General features: G+C 44.0%; 3 protein-coding genes across 3 annotated transcripts in view; 2 read left to right on the top strand and 1 right to left on the bottom strand.

The window, feature by feature from the left end:
- Positions 1-427: 427 nt before the first annotated feature.
- Positions 428-1,763, top strand: LOC117741565 (claudin-4-like). Its single transcript, XM_034548674.1, has one exon. The coding sequence runs from the start codon at positions 842-844 to the stop codon at positions 1,649-1,651; it is 810 nt and encodes a 269-aa protein (XP_034404565.1). The 5' UTR covers positions 428-841; the 3' UTR covers positions 1,652-1,763.
- A 956-nt stretch (positions 1,764-2,719) lies between these two features.
- On the bottom strand, positions 2,720-5,592 carry sbds (SBDS ribosome maturation factor). The gene is made up of 5 exons (XM_034549212.1): positions 5,303-5,592; positions 4,824-4,953; positions 4,552-4,752; positions 3,925-4,089; positions 2,720-3,791 (listed from the first exon to the last, which is right to left on the bottom strand). Exons 1-5 carry the CDS (start codon positions 5,428-5,430, stop codon positions 3,666-3,668), a joined length of 750 nt encoding a protein of 249 aa, XP_034405103.1. The 5' UTR covers positions 5,431-5,592; the 3' UTR covers positions 2,720-3,665.
- A 540-nt stretch (positions 5,593-6,132) lies between these two features.
- Positions 6,133-19,603, top strand: part of tyw1 (tRNA-yW synthesizing protein 1 homolog (S. cerevisiae)) — a 53,392-nt gene continuing 39,921 nt past the window's right edge. Inside the window, exons 1-7 of the mRNA XM_034548575.1 lie at positions 6,133-6,270; positions 6,522-6,649; positions 7,097-7,216; positions 7,476-7,577; positions 10,038-10,232; positions 10,405-10,683; positions 13,765-13,887. Coding sequence (XP_034404466.1) covers positions 6,207-6,270; positions 6,522-6,649; positions 7,097-7,216; positions 7,476-7,577; positions 10,038-10,232; positions 10,405-10,683; positions 13,765-13,887 — 1,011 coding nt within the window. The 5' untranslated portion in view covers positions 6,133-6,206. The remainder of the gene's footprint in view (positions 6,271-6,521; positions 6,650-7,096; positions 7,217-7,475; positions 7,578-10,037; positions 10,233-10,404; positions 10,684-13,764; positions 13,888-19,603) is intronic.

Below are 19,603 nucleotides of genomic sequence, written 5' to 3' on the forward strand. Positions count from 1 at the left end.
TGTTGGGTGAAAACTCCAAAATGAAAATATTTTTGCCATTTTTAAAACTTGCGTGCTTGTGATTTGCATCTGAGAGTCTAGAGTCAACCATAGTCTGTAAATAAGAAGTGGACGTAGTCGTCGTGACCCATTGGTTTGTGGACTGCCGTTATGAAGCCTCGAGTTTGAGTCGCCATCTTGGATTACGGTCGTCGCTGTGTTGTTTTTTTGGGCAACCAATGAACGGAAGTTACCATATTTGTAATGTGGAGGAGGCACAAAGAGACACTGTCTAAGGCTCTGGTAGCGGCCTGTCAATCAAAGTAAGCCCCGCCTTGAACCCTGCTTTATGGTCTGTTTGACTCTAAATGACCATCATTTACTAAATTAACATCATGCTGTATTGAAGAAGACTTGGAACTAGAGATTGAGACCATAAACTCATGTTTACAATGTTTATTGAGGGAATAAATCAAGAGAGTAGTAGAGTAATTTTCTCATAGACTTCTATACAACCAGACTTCAGTCGCCCCCTGGTGGTCAGTAGACAGAATGCAAGTTTAAGACACTCCTCAGAACCAGAGGTTGCCAGAGAACACGTGGCCAGTTGAATTCGTAAGTCGGGCCCCATTAGGAGTCATTGTTTCTCCACTGCTACTACAGGAACACAAGAAGATCCTATTGAATGTCCGTACGAGATTGTGCTCTTTAAATCAAGTCCAAGTCGGCTGAACAATCAGACACAGTGGAGGCTCTGTTTTCTCTCAAAACAACTGGGAGAAATGGATTGTTTTGAAACCATGGCAGAGAAAACAGAAGAATTTCCCTCCTCCAACCAAGGCCGTGCCTCCTTTTTTCGCAAATGCCAAAGAACTGGTTCCCCCCCCCCTCTGAACAGACATGCAAAACAGACAGAGCCACACGCAAAACCTACACAGAAGGTCTCAGCCTCGCGCGCACACACGTTTTAAAACCCCCAAAACAACACACCTCAACCCCGCCGGAGGAGGATCAGGGCATGCCGGTCGTCATGAAGTGGCAGCTGGAGCTCGCTGCCCTCGGTGTGGCCCTCACCGGGTGGCTGTGCGCCGTGCTGACGCGCTGCCTGGCCCTGTGGACGGTGAGCGGCACTGTGGACAACGTCACGGCCACCCTGCCGGCCTACTGGGACGGGGTGTGGCTGGAATGGGATCACTGGGATCTGGCCCACGACGGCAGCTTGCACTGCTCCTTTTACCAGTCCCTCATGTCTCTCTCCGGGAACTTTCGGGCGTGGCGGGCCCTCGTCATGGCCGCCATCGGGGCCGGGGGTTTCGCCGCGGCGATCGGAGCCGCGGGGGTCGTGAGGTTCCCCGATCGTGGCCAGGTCAAAGTGTTTTCTGGCGCCCTCTTCGTCCTGTCCGGGATCCTGCTGCTGGTTCCCACCGCCTGGACGTGCCACCACACCGGGCAGCCGCTGGAGGGCGCCGTGCTGCTGCAGAGGGTCTGGGGGCCGGCGCTGTACCTCGGGTGGATCTCCTTCGCCCTGATGGTGGCCGGGGGGGCGTTTCTCGCCACCAGATGCCCCACCGCCGAGAGTCCGGGGGCGGGGGGGCAGGAGGAGTCCAGTCACCCACTGAGCCGGATCAGCAGGACTGTGTTCACACATAGCCAGTATGAGCGCAGATCCTAGCCCATCTGAGGGGGGTGGAGGAGGAAGGGGGTATTTTAACTGTGTGTGAGTGATTTGACTGGGCAATCCTTATGTGGAATGAATATGTGTGTATTTATTTCATGATGCACTGGCTTTAGTAGTGAGGTGAAGCAATAAGCACTGTATGACTCTCCTGTGGTACTATTGGTACATTAAGGCTCTACAGCCCTCTGATACTTTGACTTCATCTAGTTTACATTCGTCTTACAACTATATACCGTCTTTGTTTTGAGGGGGATTCTTCTGCACAAAAAGGACATGGTGGAATAAATTGCAGCGCAAATGACTCAATGGTATATTGACTAAGGTATATATTGTTTAGCTGCATAATTTTTACAATGTTTTGATACTCAAAATTGATTTAATGATATTGTCTAAAAACCTCATAATGCAAAGATAGAGGGGGACGTGCAATATGCTGATAATCTTATGTTATCTATCTCAGCTTTCTCGTTTTGATTTCCCATGTACAAAAAGAGAGGGCACTCTTTTACTGTGCACTTTTTAGAAATCTATAATAATAATAATAATTAATCCTAGTTTACAGGGTATAATGTTGTGGGGTTTTTACCATAAAGATAAAGCCCCGCTAGTTCAATTAACAGACCCACACTCCAATGACCACAGATGACAGACTCAAGCTCTTGGTTTTACTTGCTGCAAGGAGAATGTTGAGCTGTGCCTCTGCACGTCTCCAAAACACTCTGGCTCTACCACATTACTTTTTATTGAAGCAAGTGGTTATCCCACACAGAATGAGGAAACAGTTTGTCTAGTCCCTTATCAGTCTGAGATGACCCTGAGCCATGTGTGGTGCGGGGGTGTGTGAGGTATGTGGGGAGACACGAAACAAACCTAGTTTTGTGCCTGCACATTAAACCTGTTGACCTCTTGTCCTCAGGGTCCTCAACGGTATAGAATAAGTAAAACAACAACGTATTACTCTTCTTCTGTTAGCTACAGTAATTACATTCATAGGGCGTATATTCTTTAATGCAAATTGAAAACACATGCTCTAAACTCTAACAAATGTGAAAACTCTTTGGGTGGATTCTGCAATTTATTTCTAATAAAGTTATTCTTTTAAAGCAATTTTTACAAACATTGTATTATTTTCTTAACACTAAATAAATATATAGACACAAATGTACACACTTATGTGTATACTTTCACAAATATATGCATATAAATATACATACATGCCTTTGTTGTGACTCAAAAACTGACACCCAGAGAAAAGTTGGTGCTCATTTTGACTAATGCCATACCTGATGTGTTATGATCCACTAAAGTTTGGCTCAACACAAATCATTTTTTCCCTCGTTTGCTGCCATGTTGACCCGAAAGGGAGGAAACACCTGGCTGAGATGTGCACATTCCTAAACTCTGTAATAACTCTACAGCATGCTTTCCACAAAAAGGTACAACAGATGGAAGTTCTTTAAATATCACTGATTTGGATGTTATGCTTTTTACAGTCCTTGAAGATGTTATATGTTATATGTTACATATTTGGAGTTCTGCAAAACTGACTTCATATTGTTTTCCAACAAACTGTGTGCATTAGTAAAACCACTGAGGTTACACAGAAACAAAAACATTTTGTTACATATTTATTTGCTGCAGAGCAAGCTTGTTCATTATGACAAAATATAAAGTTGTTGTTTTGAAGTATTGATCCATAAAACTGGGATTTGAGCATGACTACATGGCACACAAAAGGCTGATGGAAGGCAGAAAAGTTCTGTTAATGATACAGAAAACCTAAATAAATAGGTGAATGCAAAGCGGAAATATTCACTGATCTGCTTGTTTGGGTATGAATGCTCAAACAAACTTTCAAAAATACCTTCCACCCAGCATGCAAATCTGGCAAAGTTAAACAAAGCCTTTAAATCTTAAGAGACTCTGAAACGGTAAATTAGCATGAATCTCCTTGAAAATATAGACTCTTTGTGCGCCGAGGTGTGGCACGTTAGTGTGGATAAGGTTCCTAGAATTTCTCATCTCCCTCCTCAACGTCCTTCAGACTGAGAACCTCCAGAGAGCCTCGGCCTCTGGTCTCACAGCGGATCAGCTCATCGATCTCCCTGAAGCAGCCGGGATCCACCAGACACACCTGAGGAGGAGGAGGAGGAGGAGGAAGGAGGAAGGAGGCACAGGAGAGAGAATGGAAATGTTAAAAAAAAGAAAAACAGTAGGCAGAGAAGGTCAAAAGTGTAGAGTTTATATTATTCGCCATTCCCCCTCACCATTTCCAGTTGCTCATCAAAATCTTCACTCTCCACAACCTGCAGAAGTGGTTTCAGCTTCTCCTTCAGCCTCTTGGCCTCCTTGGCTGGCAGCACAAATCGCAGCCTCATGTGGGCCCTCTGGATTTCCATGGACTCCTTCAGCTGCCGGATCACTTCCAGAGCCTCGAGGGGAACAGGCAGGCGAGTCGTTTCAGATTAAAGTGAATGGGAAAAGCACCAAAGATGCAGAACGTCACGGATTGATTTATCCTGCATACAGAACTTAAAGATGGCTGTCTCTTCTTTACCAAAACCTGACCATGACCTCAACAATAATAATAATGAAACGCTTCTGCAGAGTGTTGCATCACTGCCAACTGGAAATGCAAAAGCATGTTCACTCCAAGGCAGCGCTAGGTGCGTTCACAAAGCTCACTTCCGGTCTACATAATGGCACACAAACATATTTCAATCCTTCTGCAAATGTCTTCACATACTCTTTGAAAAGGACAATATATGGTAATGCATAATTGTAAAAATAAATCTTTGCCGGGACGGCAGCTTAAATACTATCTCTGCGTTGAAACGGCCCTTTGCGTCGTCTATAAATCACGAAAAGTCTGACTGACGTATGCGGTGCCTCACCTGCTGTTTCGAGCTCTTGTTGGGCTTGACAGAGTAGTGGATGTCCTTCATCGCCCCCTCGATGAGATTGACTGTATACGGCCTCTTGGTCTCAGGGTTGACGCACTTCTCTGCCACGATAGTCGCAATGTCCCGGAACATTGTTTCCAGCTGAGAATGCCTTTCCTTGTCTGACACCTGGAGTTCTCCCTTGGCCAGGATCTGTCAGAGAGTGAAGGTGATTACAGCAGAGGCCTTTGAGGATAATACTTGGGCAGGAAAACACTTCTCACCTCTTTACAGATTGCTGTCAGATCATCCGTCCCAAAAGACTTAGTCAAGTCATCCTTCTTCGCCACCTGCCCTTTGGACACATTAACGAAGACGGAATGTGTCTGCAGAACCTCGTCAAGTTCTTTCTCTCTAGAAGAAAACCGCAATGTGTGGACATTCAGAGACGGACACATACGCCACTTAGCTGTCCTCGTGAATGCAGCGCTGTTACATTTTTCAATACAATGGCAACCCCTCTCATATAGCTAACTACATCGTATATACATCATGTACACATTAAACAACAACGGCTGTTGAAGATTGGAACTACGACAACAGGCGCGTTCGGCTGAAAGTCACCAGTTAAAACGGTCGTCTGTTAAACCGAAACACCGGAGAATGTCCGCTGACTTTGAGAGACAATTGACGGGCACATTTCGTCACTGTTTGGTCAAAACATGTCAACACTTGTGGGTGTTTGACGTTGAATGTTACTCACGCTCCCGCTCGCCAGTTCACAACTTTATTCTTGTAGCAGGCAATTTCAAACCGCTTCCCTCCCTTCTTCATCCTCACCACCGCCACATTTGTCAGTCGTATTTGGTTTGTTGGCGTAAAAATAGACATATTTATGTTTATCAGGTGAGAGTGCTCGGTTCCAAAGCTGCTGTTGAGAGAGAAAAAATATTATGCCGTCAGATAACTGCGTCGTCAATGCGCTATCAGTGCGTTTCCAAGGAGTGTCCGCCGTGAAACATTGACGTCGAACATCAGTTCCACTACAGTTTTGTTCCGTTGATTTAAATAATTCATGAAACGTTATAGACTGAGGGTTACTCGAGTGCATCAGGAACGAGTCCTACAACCCGAAAGTGTGTTAGTATGTATGCACTCCCGGTTCCCTCGTATCAACAATGTTATTGTGTTATTTGGTTAAAAAAAACGCAGTTGCTAAAAACTTGCTACGTGAGGCTGCAACTCGTCAGCAAGTTAAAAGTTGTGCTTCTTGCGAGTACGTTCACAAATTATAAAAGTGGTGTTCATTTGTAAGGATATTTTTTCTAAATATAACTTGCAATACACATACACTTTGTGTTTGCCACAAATCTTATTCTCTGCAATAATTTAAAAGTACCAGTACGACGCTGACTTTCGGGGTTAGCCTAAAACAAACACGTCATAACTGCACCACACTGCTCTATTATCGAAATGAAGGCGTTCTAGCCCGTGTTTGGCACGCACGTTTTGACAAGTTTTGTATGTCTTTCCGCTTTAAAAAAAACGCACAGACTGGGGTCAACTCTACAGAGAACTACACTTCCCAGCATGCTCACCGGCCAGAGACAGGTTGGACTCAACATCAGCTGCAGAGGACTGTGTATTGCAATAGACCATTTGCAGCGATGCTGAGCGTCTTCGTGGTTGTTACGCTCTGCATCAGTCGCGTGTCCGCCTCGGAGACTAAAGGTGAGCTCATGGTAAATGTGAACGGCACAGGAAACTAACTTGGCGTTATGTTTTGGCCATTGTTGGTAACATTGCTAGCTAGCATGTATTGCTAGCCAACCGCCTTTTATGTACTGCAGGTGACCCGAGGTCGCTGCTTTCGGGTTAGCGACATGTGCTGCGTTGCATTTGAGCGCGTGGTGAAGTTAGCTAACCCTCATTATTGATAAACGTGAAAACAGAGGACTCAATTAGCCCTTTTCTCCCTCCAGTCTCACAAAATGCCCTCAGTCCCAGTGAGAGCTATCTCATGTCGGTGTGGCACAACAGGCTGTACTTGTATTCAGCCGCCGCGCTGGTCTTTGGGATCTGGTTCTCAGTGAAGGTGGCTCTGAAGAAGGTGAGTTGACCTCTGCTTCATGTGGTCCTGGTTGTTTCTAACTTAAGTGACTTCTTTAAACAAAGCTCCTCAGTGTTTCAGGCACTGCTCGTGGTTACGTGGAAACCAACATAACTATACACAGACTAACATTTCGGACTAAACCCCAAAAATGATCTGGTCCCATTCTGCTCCGCCAAAGTTGTATTTCATATAATGGTGCCAGTTTTTGCTGAGGCAAAGACAACATATCCCACATCGAAGGAACCATGTAAAGACCGAAGAACTGAGCTGTTAAACAGTTATTGATGTTCATTTATTTAATCAGCTGGATTGGAATAAATATCAGATTCCTGTTTTCCAAACATTCTTGGAGTGCACGCTTGATCTACATTCCAAGACCGACTGCCATTTGTTATCCTTATGTCATTTATTATGTCTGTATGATTTTATTTTGATTTTTTTTAGAACAAGTTCTTCAAAGACTCCAAAGCTCAGAAGAGTAGCGACCACTCTGACAGAGACGCTGTGGCTGCTCACGTGTCTGGAGTAAAAATCTTCTATGGCTCACAAACCGGAACAGCCAAGGTACAGTCAGAGTACATCCTCCCCCTCCTCACGATGGTAACATACAGACAAGCTATTATATGCTAGAATAAGGCGATACAGATCAACACCGGCGATGATATTCTACCTCACTATTTTTATTTCCTACAGTAGACATTATTTGCAACTGCAAAATTTGAACATAGGTTTAAAAAAACTAGGGGTTTCGTAATGGACTATGAAGGCGGGTGTAATACATTTATGAGTGACAGGTGGTAACTGAGACTTCTCATTCGTTCAGGGCTTTGCAGAAGAACTGTCGGAGGAGGTGAAGACGTTGGGGGTGCCGGCAAAGGTGATTGACATCAGAGACTACGATCCAGACGATCAGCTTGCCGATGAGGTGAGCCCTGTCAAAAGAGAAGATGTTTTTTCCCCCCTTGCTTCGAAAAAGGTCAAAAAGATGCGGTGTGTGTGTAGCAAAATGTGGCACTCGACTCAAATCTAAAAACTTGGAGCTGCTCCTCCCCATGTAACCTGACAAATGATTAAGCATCTTTCACGCGGCTAGAGGATAAATGTCTCATGAATCCCGCTCTGCTGAAGAAAGATGACTATTTTCACCAGTGCTCTCTTAATTCTTTTGCAGCAGGTACCGTGTAGTGCGTTGAAAGGTGAAATAGGAGGTTTCTGGGACAGGGAAATAAACAGCTTTTAATGTAGGGGGAATATGGCTGCAGGCACCAGCCACTGCCATTGATTCAGCTGATATTTTGACCATGCACTTGAGGTGCACTTTTTACTTTTTTACCATCTCTATTTTTTATGTTAAAGTGATCTATACTGATGGAAATCAAAGGCTTAAAGTTTAAATTTAGTTTTTCAAAGTTTCCAAGACAAAGACATGGGGTAAAAAAAACTAATTTCCAACTGTAATGGAATGCATATGACCAAAGTCATATGCATCCCGGGGGCCAGAGCGGGCGACATTGAATCTTGTTTAAAACTGCTGGCTAAAGATGAGCGTAGTTACAGTAAGATTATAATACACGCCGGCGGTAATGACTCCCGACTGCGGCGGTCGGAGGTCACTAAAATTAATGTGGAATCGGTGTGTACTTATGCCAAGACAATGTCGGACACCGTAGTTTTCTCTGGCCCTCTCTTCCCAATCTGATCAATGATGACATGTATAGCCGCATGTCGTCATTCAACCGCTGGTTGACCAGGTGGTGCCCAGCAAACAATGTGGGCTACATAGATAACTGGCAGACTTTCTGGGGAAAGCCTGATCTGATGAGTCCAGACGGCATTCATCCCACTTGGGATGGAGCGCGTCTCATTTCTGCGAACATGGCGAAGTTGATTAATGGACTTAATCCATGACCCAGAGTTCAGATCAGGAAGCAGAAGCAGAGTTGTAGTCTTCCACCCTTCTCTGCACTTCCATTCGAGCAGTTACCCACCCTTAACCTTAACTCTATAGAGACTGTGTCTGTCCCACGGCCACTTAAATTAATTAAATCAACCGGCCACCAGGTCCATATTCAGAATTTATATCTGAATTTTCAGAGTGTTTATCAAGTTTAGTCCTTAAAACTGATAAGGTTATTATTGTAGGAGATTTTATTATTCATGTGGATATCGATAATGATTGCCTTAGTGCTGCATTTATCTCATTGTTGGACTCGATTGGCTTCTGTCAGAGAGTACAGAAACCCACTCACTGCTTTGGCCACACCCTCGACCTTGTTCTTGCATATGGCATTGACATTGAGCATTTGGAGGTCTTCCCACAGAACCCTCTTCTGTCAGACCATTACCTCATAACTTTTGACTTCATACTCCCGGAGTATATACCGTTAGTCAAAAGTTTCTACACCAGATGTCTAACTGACAGTGCTGTAGCTAAATTTAAAGAAGTGATTCCTTCTGCATTTGATTCAATACCACGTCTCAATGTGACGGAGGACTCCTGTGCTAACTTTAGTCCGTCCCAGATTGATCATATTGTCAATAGTGCTACAGGCTCACTGAGAATGACACTAGACTCGATAGCCCCACTGAAGAAAAAGACAGTGAGGTAAAGGAGGTTTGCTCCCTGGTATAACCCTCAGACCCGCGACCTAAAGCAAACTTCACGAAAGCTCGAAAGCATATGGCGTTCCACCAATCTGGAAGAATCACGCTTAGTTTGGCGAGACAGCCTTAAAACATATAAAAAGGCTCTCCGTAATGCCAGAGCAGCCTATTACTCATCAGTAATAGAGAAAAATAAGAACAACCCCAGGGTTCTCTTTAGCACTGTAGCCAGGCTGACAGTCACAGCTCTGTGGAGCCGTGTATTCCAATAGACCTCAGTAGTAATGACTTCATGAACTTCTTCAATGAAAAGATTTGAACTTTTAGAGGCAAGATTGATGATCTCTTGCCCTCAACCAGTGCTGATCTGTCATCAAGAGGAGTGGCCTTGGAAACGGCTGTATGCCCTGGTGTATATTTGGATGGCTTTTCTCCCATTAACCTAGACCAATTGTCCTCACCGGTTTCTACTTCTAAACCATCTACCTGTCTCTTAGACCCCATCCCAACAAGGCTGCTTAAAGACGTGTTGCCTTTAATTAGCACCTCTCTGTTGGATATTGTTAATGTGTCTTTGCTAACAGGCCATGTACAACATTCCTTCTGAAAGGTTATTTTTGGGGAGTTTTTCCTGATCCGATGTGAGGTCCTGGGTCAGGGATGCCGTATGTATACAGATTGTAAAGCCCTCTGAGGCAAATTTGTGATATTGGGCTATACAAAATAAACAAAATAAACTGAATGCTCTTAAGCCATTGTTCTTTGGGTTGGCTCCTTTCAGTGCACCAACAAGTCAGTCTGCGTGTTTCTCGTGGCGACCTACACTGACGGACAGCCCACAGAGAACGCCGAGTGGTTCTGCAAGTGGTTGGAGGAGGCGTCGACCGACTTCAGATACGGGAAGACCTACCTCAAAGGCCTCCCTTACGCGGTGTTTGGTCTTGGCAACTCGGTCTATGTCGGCCACTATAATACGGTAAGCTCTTCATAATATGCGTTACCATAATAATGTTCGTCACTGTCAGTTACTCAAAGAATATACACAGCACCGAGGTTGACGGTATATTCCGCAGCTCACCCGGTCAAGAACAGCCAGACTTTATTTCTTTAAAACTCTATTTAACCCACGATCCTTTATACCTAACCAGGTGGGTACCAACGTGGACAAGTGGCTCTGGATGCTGAGCGCTGTGCGAATTATGACCAGGGGAGAGGGCGACTGTGACGTGGTGAAGAGCCGGCATGGCAGCATTCAGGCCGACTTCCTGGCCTGGAAGGTCAAGTTCCTGATCCGCCTCCAGGCGCTAGTCAAGGGTGAGAAGAAGAGCTACAGCGGGAATTGTAAGACCAAAGGCTCCTGTAAGAACCCGAAGAAAGATGGACAGGAGGAGGAAGAGGAGACGACAGCTTTGCAGAACAGCTCTGAGGTAACCGAAGAAAACTTGATTTCACCATAGGGAGGAAAAGACCCGCCCCTTCCGGCGTGCACCATGGGACTTGATTACAGAATAAATATGTACATGAGTTAAAGGCGAGAGACAAATTTAAAATAAAGAAACTGAAAATGCGTACACCCCCAAAAGTTGAAAATGCAAAGAATAATCTTCCTTGGGAGCAAACAATTAGTAAGCCATTTCAACGCAACTTAAACACCAACTAAAAGAATTATTAAAATATCATAGTCATCATAGTCATCATTTTGTCAGGAGTCAGCCCACTCAGTACGTTTTCGGAACTAGCAACTCGTAGCTCGATGCTATCAGAAAAAGCCAGATGGCAAAAAGCAAGACGATTTAACACAGATTCTAAACATCTTTATAAAATCATTCTGCACCAAAGCATCATTTAGATATGAGCCAAAGAACACAGCAACATGAATCACTTTAACGCTTACAGTCACAAATGTTGCTTATCTTCAGCTTTTTTTTTGAAAAAAAATATTTTTTCCTTCTAATCAACAAAGACTGCTATATTTGGATGTATTGAACACCATAAGTACAAGTACAATATATGGTTTGAGAAAATTCAAATTGCACAGATTGTGCCCAAATGCCCATTTTGCATAATCTATCTGTACTAAAACCTCTAACTTTGTTCTTCACTGTTTGACCTTTGCTCTGCATCCTTCCAAGAGATAATCATCCTGAAAATGCTTTTTTTTTTTCTTAGGCAAACCTGAAACTTGAATTTTTGCTGTGTTTCATCTTTATTTAATCTTAACCAGTAACAAATATACTAACATTTAGTCATCTGAACAAAAGCTCATATGGGTTGCCTTTATTATAACACCAACATTATTCAAATAGCCTTTGTGGTTGCAGAGATACACCATTTTTAGTTTGGGTATGTTATTTTGAGCAGAAACCTAAAATTTTTTTGTTTTTTAAAAGGATAAGCAGTGGACGTAGTCATGGTGACATTACCCATTGGCTTGTAGATTTGCCGTTTTAAAGCCACATGTTTGGCGGTTTTGATTACGCCCGCCACTGGCTTTTCTTTGTAACTAGGGAACGGAAGTGACCCTCTGGACAGCAGAGAAGTGACGTAGAGACACCATATCTGGTAGCAGCAGCGACCTGTCAATCATAAGGTAGCTCCACCCTAAAGCATACTCTGCTTTATGGTCTGTTCGACTCTAAATGGACCATAATTTACTAAATGAACATCATACTGTATTGAAGAAGACTAGAAAGTAGAGATTGGGACCATACACTCATGTTACAATGTTTACTGAGGGAATAAATCAAATAAGAAGTGCTCTTTTTCTCAGACTTCTATACAATCAGACTTCTTTTTGCAATCAGTCTCCCCCTGCTGGCCAGGAGAGAGACTGCACGTTTAAGACAATTCAGCATTATCTTCATTCTTCTGAACCGGAGGTTGTCACCTGGGAGCAAGGACCCCTCCTAGAAGGTCGAAGGTCCACCTATCATAGTCTCACAAAATCCTGGGGGAAACACTGATATTAGTTGTATGTCTTGTCCCTGAATGGCTGCTTACATCCTTCAGGAGAGTCACGGTGACAGTTTGTGTTTCCATTTTGTTTTCTCTAACAGTCCCCAGTTTGTGTACATCACATGGACGGAAACATGTTCTTTTAGGACAATGACGCTGTCTAAAATTGCCCTCCTGGCTTCCTCCTGAGCTTGTTATGATGCACAAAATGAAAGTAAGAAAGATGGTTTACAATTCAGTACATGGGGTGTGTGTGAGAGGACACTACCTGTGTTACCTGAAGAACCGGATGATCTTGACCCAGTTTACGTGGCCACTCGGTGGCAATTAAATGCAACACAAAAGCCAACAACCATGTTAACGGACACGAGACAACAGACAGTTGCGGCCTCACTTTTGTTAGTCCATTGTTTTCCCCTCAACACAAATAAGCAAGTGAAGACAATTGGTGAGTATACGAAGAAGATGAGGTGGAGACAGCGAGTTGCAGATGTCTAAATAGGAAAAATGTCCTCCAGCTTATAACGCGATTGTTCAACATCGTTGGCTGGCTGGGGCCTCATGCTGCACTCCTGCATTGTGACTTCAATTCTTGTGTTACACTCGATTTATCAGGTGTTTCTTTTTTTCTTTGCATGACTAGATTTTCACAGTATTCTAAATCTTCTGCACATAAAATGTGTCATCGCGGTCGATGCCATTCATCGTGTCAAAATACAAAAATAGCACTTTTTTCCACCAATCACTCGATTCACCCCTTGGACAACACAGTTAGTGCCGGTTGTCCGCCAATCGCAAGGTCGATCTGCACCTCCTTCTGTCCACATGTCGGAGTTGTCCTCCGGGCGAGACACTTCTTTCCCGCTGGTAGTGGGACCTCGCACGGTAACAGAAGTCCGGTTGTCATGGCACTGATTGCACTCAGCGCAGAGGTGATATTGAACCGGAAACCGAGAGTAGTTGAAAGTTGGCGACCATCATCGGGATGTATCTACTCGCTGTAGTTCTCATGCATTTCCTCCTGCTGCCACCCATGTGGTTGGGAGCTTCGCCAGCGGGCATGCATCGGGATGAAGACATCCTTAGTCAACATGCATATGCAAGGTTCCCTGAATACCTGGACGTTTTCATGTACACATGTTCAAATGGTACTTTCCCATAAGTTGACCAGAGTATTTTGAATTGCCCATGTATAATAAATGTGTTCCATATAGAACACCGCAAGAGTCCCAAAACCTCTTCCAGTACTCGTCTCGAAGGCTTTTTGTTTAGATGCCTGAAATAAGGTACCATGGCTCACGTGACAGCGGTTCATAGCTTAACGTTCGCTTTTTTAACTTCTTCCGATTGCATGTGATTTTCTTGCTGAACTAAACATGAGCGTATCATAAATTTACTTTCTTCAATGAGCCATTGGAAAAATCCTGTTAGTTTTTTTCTGGAGGGAACCAGTGTGATGCTGAATTTGTTCACCCATGTTCTTGACCTTCTGTTGTGCTTGGTCTTTTATTCACCACATTTCTGTTTTTCTCTTCTCCCCTTTCTTTTTTCAGGATGAGCTGGTGGAGTCCAGCAGTGATGAGGAAGAGTCTGGCCTGCAAGATGAGGAGAAGTCCGGTTCAGTGGTTGACATGGAGGATCTGGGCAACATCATGAGCAGTGCCAAGAGAGCAAAGGTCAGACTCTGTCCACAGCAGCAGTGATGTATAACCTTCTACATAATACATACATCCCCCTACAGCTGTTAGCTGATGCTGAGGCAACACCACAGGGAGAAGTAAGACGATGAAAGTGAGCATTCAGAAGTCTTTACGGTTTGATTTGCAGTACTTAGCTGCCCGCTTCAAAATATCAGTTAGGTTGTTCAATAATTTTAAGCTGGCGTTCCTGTCGTCATCCAGCAGGTTTATTTTCAGCGTTCCCCGTGGTCTACGATCGGGCACCAACGAGGCATTGAGCCGCCACCATCTCGGCTCAAAGGAGAAACGGAGGTGTCACTGAGGGAGTAGTGGCAGATGGGTTGATAGACACCAGACCCCCGGCAGGCGAGAAGCGGAGGTTGCGTAAGAGACAGGACGCCCACGCCACAGACTTGTGAGGCTCGAGTGACTCAAGAGAAAGCGATGGAAGAAAATGAAACGAGTAGGAAGGGAGAGGCTTCGCCAGTAGCGCGAGGACTGAGGGGCAGAGAAGATTGCTATGGGAGGGAAGGAGAAGGCATGCAGGTAGTCCGTGTGCATTGTGGAGAAAGTCCTCTTGTGCGTAACATCAGAGAAAAAATTAGTATGTTGCATACAAAAACCAGATCAAGACAACACCCTGTGGTTGTCATAAAGACCTTTCAGAGTGAGAGCCTGTGATTTTTACTACTATTAATGCAATGAAAGAAAAAAATATAATAATAATCTTTCCCCAGTTTGGTGACTTTCTTCTTAATGCACCTGTTTAACAACAATGCCAAAATACTGTTTGTTAGCTTCACCTGACGCACATGCGCTCTAAGGGGCCTCCTCATCTCGTAACGCTTTAAGGATGCTCATTGATGACTTGTATCGTCACACTCTGTCAGGATGACAATGTTGCCGTTTGTCTCCGTGGTAATAAGTTGTTGGTATTTTTTAAATTAATTAATTTTTTGTGTGCATAATTTGGTCACACAGAGCAGGCAGCGCAAGCTGTAATTAGTTTGTTGATTAAACGTTTGCCAAGAGACGACAAGTATTTAGCCGAGCTGCAAATTAAGTGCGAACAAGGAAATTCCCCTGATTCCAATATATTCTTTGGCTAATTTACAGCGTGGAGCCACATCTGTTTGGCAGTTAATGAGCTGAATATGTTGCAGGTTTTTTGGGGGGGGTTTATGAAGGCTGTGTGTAATTTGCTCCGGGCGTCGCAGGACTACAAAAAGGAGCTGCGGCTCAGCTGTACAGAGCTCGCTTTGCTTGTGTTCGACCACTAGGTGACGGCAGAGACTCACCTTCGCCACACTGCCGGTTTCACTCCCTAAGCAAATATTTGTGAATTATCTGTGAACATCAGCTGATTTTGTCACCCGAGTCTGCGTTCAGGCGCTTTCAATCAGTGTCTATGAGGGTTTTTTAAGTGTGTTTCCCAGGATTATGTCTCTGTGTGAGGAAATATCGATCTACTCGAGCATTGGGATGTTATGTTTAGGTTATGCAGTGTTGATTTTAAATGCAAAGACTTGTCGCTCAGGTTGGTTGCACAGAGAAAAAGGGGCGACTATGTCCAATGGATCGTTTGTTAGCTTCACCTGACGCACATGCGCTCTAAGGGGCCTCCTCATCTCGTAACGCTTTAAGGATGCTCATTGATGACTTGTATCGTCACACTCTGTCAGGATGACAATGTTGCCGTTTGTCTCCGTGGTAATAAGTTGTTGGTATTTTTTAAATTAATTAATTTTTTGTGTGCATAATTTGGTCACACAGAGCAGGCAGCGCAAGCTGTAATTAGTTTGTTGATTAAACGTTTGCCAAGAGACGACAAGTATTTAGCCGAGCTGCAAATTAAGTGCGAACAAGGAAATTCCCCTGATTCCAATATATTCTTTGGCTAATTTACAGCGTGGAGCCACATCTGTTTGGCAGTTAATGAGCTGAATATGTTGCAGGTTTTTTGGGGGGGGTTTATGAAGGCTGTGTGTAATTTGCTCCGGGCGTCGCAGGACTACAAAAAGGAGCTGCGGCTCAGCTGTACAGAGCTCGCTTTGCTTGTGTTCGACCACTAGGTGACGGCAGAGACTCACCTTCGCCACACTGCCGGTTTCACTCCCTAAGCAAATATTTGTGAATTATCTGTGAACATCAGCTGATTTTGTCACCCGAGTCTGCGTTCAGGCGCTTTCAATCAGTGTCTATGAGGGTTTTTTAAGTGTGTTTCCCAGGATTATGTCTCTGTGTGAGGAAATATCGATCTACTCGAGCATTGGGATGTTATGTTTAGGTTATGCAGTGTTGATTTTAAATGCAAAGACTTGTCGCTCAGGTTGGTTGCACAGAGAAAAAGGGGCGACTATGTCCAATGGATCGTACCTCGGGAACACCTCGGGACTTTCTTCAAATTGGGTCCACCTGGACTCGAGGTTGAACCGGTTAGAACTTTGAGGGAATAAAAGGTCACTGAACTTCAGTCATTTTTCCTGCTGTTTGCCTTTGAGCCACGTGAGGCTCGTCTTGTTCTGATATGCATGGCCGATTTTATAACATTGAATATAATGTGAAAGGTTGGTGTGCATTCTGTGTGTTTTACTGATGAGGGACAAGAACGAGAGAGCCAGTGAACTCTACCTAAATGCATTGGTTTGGTCTCATTTAATGTAAAATATTTAACATGTCTGTTTTCAATGACACAAACGTTTGATTTTGTCTCGTATTTCTCTTCAAAATGGCCAGTTTACCCATTAAAGATCACTTAAGGTGATGTGGAACTGGCAGTTAAATCTTTAATAACGTACATTTATGCACAAATGTGCTCTTCTCGCGATTTGTAGTTGTAGAAATATTCCAGACTTTATATCACAAATTTCTTGCATTTTAACTGGTGCTGGGCACGTTAACGCGTTATTAATGCGTTAATGCAGCAAGCTATTAACACCGACAATAATTTCATCATGCGTTAACAACATTATTTTTTTTGCACTGGGAGGGGCTTAATGCTGCTGCGAACATTGACCGAGAACATGGAGAAAGGTACTTTTAAATGGACATTTTCATTTTAAAGCTCTACCAGACGGCGTAGTTAATAAACCAAAGTTTTTTGTAACCACTCAAACTGGAGTACCACGATCATGAAGTACATCTTAAAGGCGTCACACAGCTTTGATGCCAAGAGCTACCAAACAACCAGTGGAGCAAAAACTACTGCGGCGTGCAGGAGAACTGTGGATAAACCAACGCATGAACAATGAACACATGAACTCATGAACAATGAACACATGAACTCAGGAACAATGAACACATGCATCGGCCAAGTGGAGAGCAGCGGACTGCAGGCCGCTTCCTGTAGAGGAAGAGGTCGGTCTGAGGAGCGTCCTGAGAATCACAACGAAAGACGGCGCGTACGAGCCTCAAGATGCACCGTCGATGTGTATGAAACGGAGCGGACTACAAAAATGGCGGCGTTACAACGTGCACCAACTGTTGCTCTCACTGGAGACGACTGGACATCGCTGGGTACCACAGTTATCTCAGTCACAGTTCATAATATTGATGAACTGGGAGCTGCATTCACGTGCTTTGACTGTCATGACAACAGAAGACAGACATGTTGCAGAAACGTGGACGGAACACTTTAATCATGTTGCAGAGCAGTGGACCGTTTATAATAAAGGCAAAACACTTAGTGGTGAAAGAAATATGATTGCAGTGCGTTTGACAAAGTCCTGGCCAATGCAGAAAGGTTGGGGGCCACTTAAACAATCTACATGTATCTTTCTTTAACTGAGATTCTCTAAAGGAAATCTACAGGCTTAAATGTCCTGTGTACTTTCTTATGTGCCAGACCACTTAACGTCACTAACAGGGACCATAACTACTGAACAGAGACTGTTCATGCTGTTCCCTGATAAAAGACAAACGCTTCTGGTACCTGTTCAGAAAAAAGAATTATATTCTGTATGTTAACTTGCTGTTGCTCCGAGAGTGGCTGTTATAATGATCTGATAACATTACTTTAAAATAAAAGTGTGTAATACACTAGTTTTTAATTCATTCTTGAATTTTGCGCATAATGCGATTTAATCAGAAAAATCATGCGATTAATCGATTAATTTTTTTTCATCTTTGACCGGCACTAATTTTAAATAAAACTTATGGGGAATGAGGATGACTGGGTTACTGCTAAACCTGATGATGATGATGTGGCCAATGCTGTGATTGGCTGCGAGCACTCAGTTTGTATTGTCCAACCAGTCCATCAGTCTTTGGCAACAGTTTGTGTGCTGCCAAGTGCCAACCAGTTTCTCTTGATGATGTTTGCACAAACGTTCATTGCATCTGCATCTGAACTTTGTCCCAGGAGGTGTCTGTTTCTGCCTGAGCGGTCCGTTTCATGCTGTTGGGGCGGTTGCTAGATCGGAGTTAGTGTGGCGGAACGGATCGTTCACTCGAGAGGCCACACAGATTTCCTGGGCTGGGTTTTTGATGTTTTCAGCTCCGTGTCCAGAGGGAGAAAGCTGAGATGAACTACTGACTCAAAGGGCTGTTGTGTTGTGTTGTAAAATGATTGAAGTCCTCTAACCCGTCTTTTGAATGCCAAATATGTGACGAATAAAGGGGTTTTGTCAAGTTACATACTGATAACATATCTGCAATATGGGACCAGATGAATAGATAAAACATTTCTGAGGGGTGGCATTGTTGAAATATTTTAAGTCTCATAAAACACTGTATACTGATTTGTGTCTGCTTTTGCTTCCACAAAACAAGTTTTGTTATCCCTTTTTTAAATGAAAAAAAAAAGATATTTCCCCTTCAGTTGGTTGCAATCTGCAACCTCACCGCTAGATGCCATTACATAGATTTTTAGGGCTGTCCTCGATCACAAAAAAATGTGTTGGCCAACATGTGATTCTGTCGACTAATTGATTAGTTGATTTAATTGACTGCTCTGTAAAATGTAGTTTCTCCACAAATAATCACACAGGCACCATTTTAAATCCTGTGTTTACCAAACAAATTAAGAAATCCTTGTTGGCTAAGACTAAAATGACAGAAACGAGGCAGAGATAAATTGGGTTTAATCCCTCGTTCTACCCTATGCCCCTCTTCTGTGCTCCCCTCATCAGCCCCCATGGAGGGTCGTGGTTCCGGAGCACAGCACAGGGCCGAGAGATGTCCCCGTTCTGTTAGTGCAGACAGGCTCTGGAACGTCTGTGAGCTCTCAAGCGAGAGGGCGAAAGCCGAGCAGCGGGAACCGGAAAGGGCGCCCAGACGAATCGCCGGTGGCTGCACGCGAACACCACGGGGACGGGTCGTTGCCCCGTTGGCTGCGCGGTGCGTCTGCTGTCTGACTCGTGCATGTCACAAACGAGGAGGAAATGAAGGCTTGGCAGAACTTCATCTTCGGTTGTGTCTAAAAACGGCATTATAAATGTATATTTCAGAAACTACTTTATTGCCAAGTACGTTACACGCACACAAGGAATTTGGCCCGGTGATTGATGCGTGACGACAATAAACAGTGCAATCGTAAAATAGATCATTTGAAAATATGAAAATGTACAATAAAAGTTGTTCAACGAAGTTACGTTTTAAAACGACAATGATCCAAGTGTCCAAGTTAGTAGGCCAACTCCAGACGTAAGGGACTCGAACAGTTAGTGTCCAGGGTGAAAGCGGTCGGCTATAATCTTTCTTGCCCGCTTCAGGG

Source organism: Cyclopterus lumpus, chromosome 13 (genome assembly GCF_009769545.1).
Source record: "Cyclopterus lumpus isolate fCycLum1 chromosome 13, fCycLum1.pri, whole genome shotgun sequence".
NCBI lineage: Eukaryota > Metazoa > Chordata > Actinopteri > Perciformes > Cyclopteridae > Cyclopterus > Cyclopterus lumpus.

Bases quoted from the DNA above. Each gene is read 5' to 3' on its own strand.
- LOC117741565 (XM_034548674.1), top strand. From the start codon at position 842: ATGCCAAAGAACTGGTTCCCCCCCCCCTCTGAACAGACATGCAAAACA.
- sbds (XM_034549212.1), bottom strand. From the start codon at position 5,430: ATGTCTATTTTTACGCCAACAAACCAAATACGACTGACAAATGTGGCG. The intron at 4,954-5,302 runs GTGAGTAACATT...GTTTTCTTCTAG, and splicing joins GTGAACTGGCGAGCGGGAGC to AGAGAAAGAACTTGACGAGG. The intron at 4,753-4,823 runs GTGAGAAGTGTT...ACTCTCTGACAG, and splicing joins TGACAGCAATCTGTAAAGAG to ATCCTGGCCAAGGGAGAACT.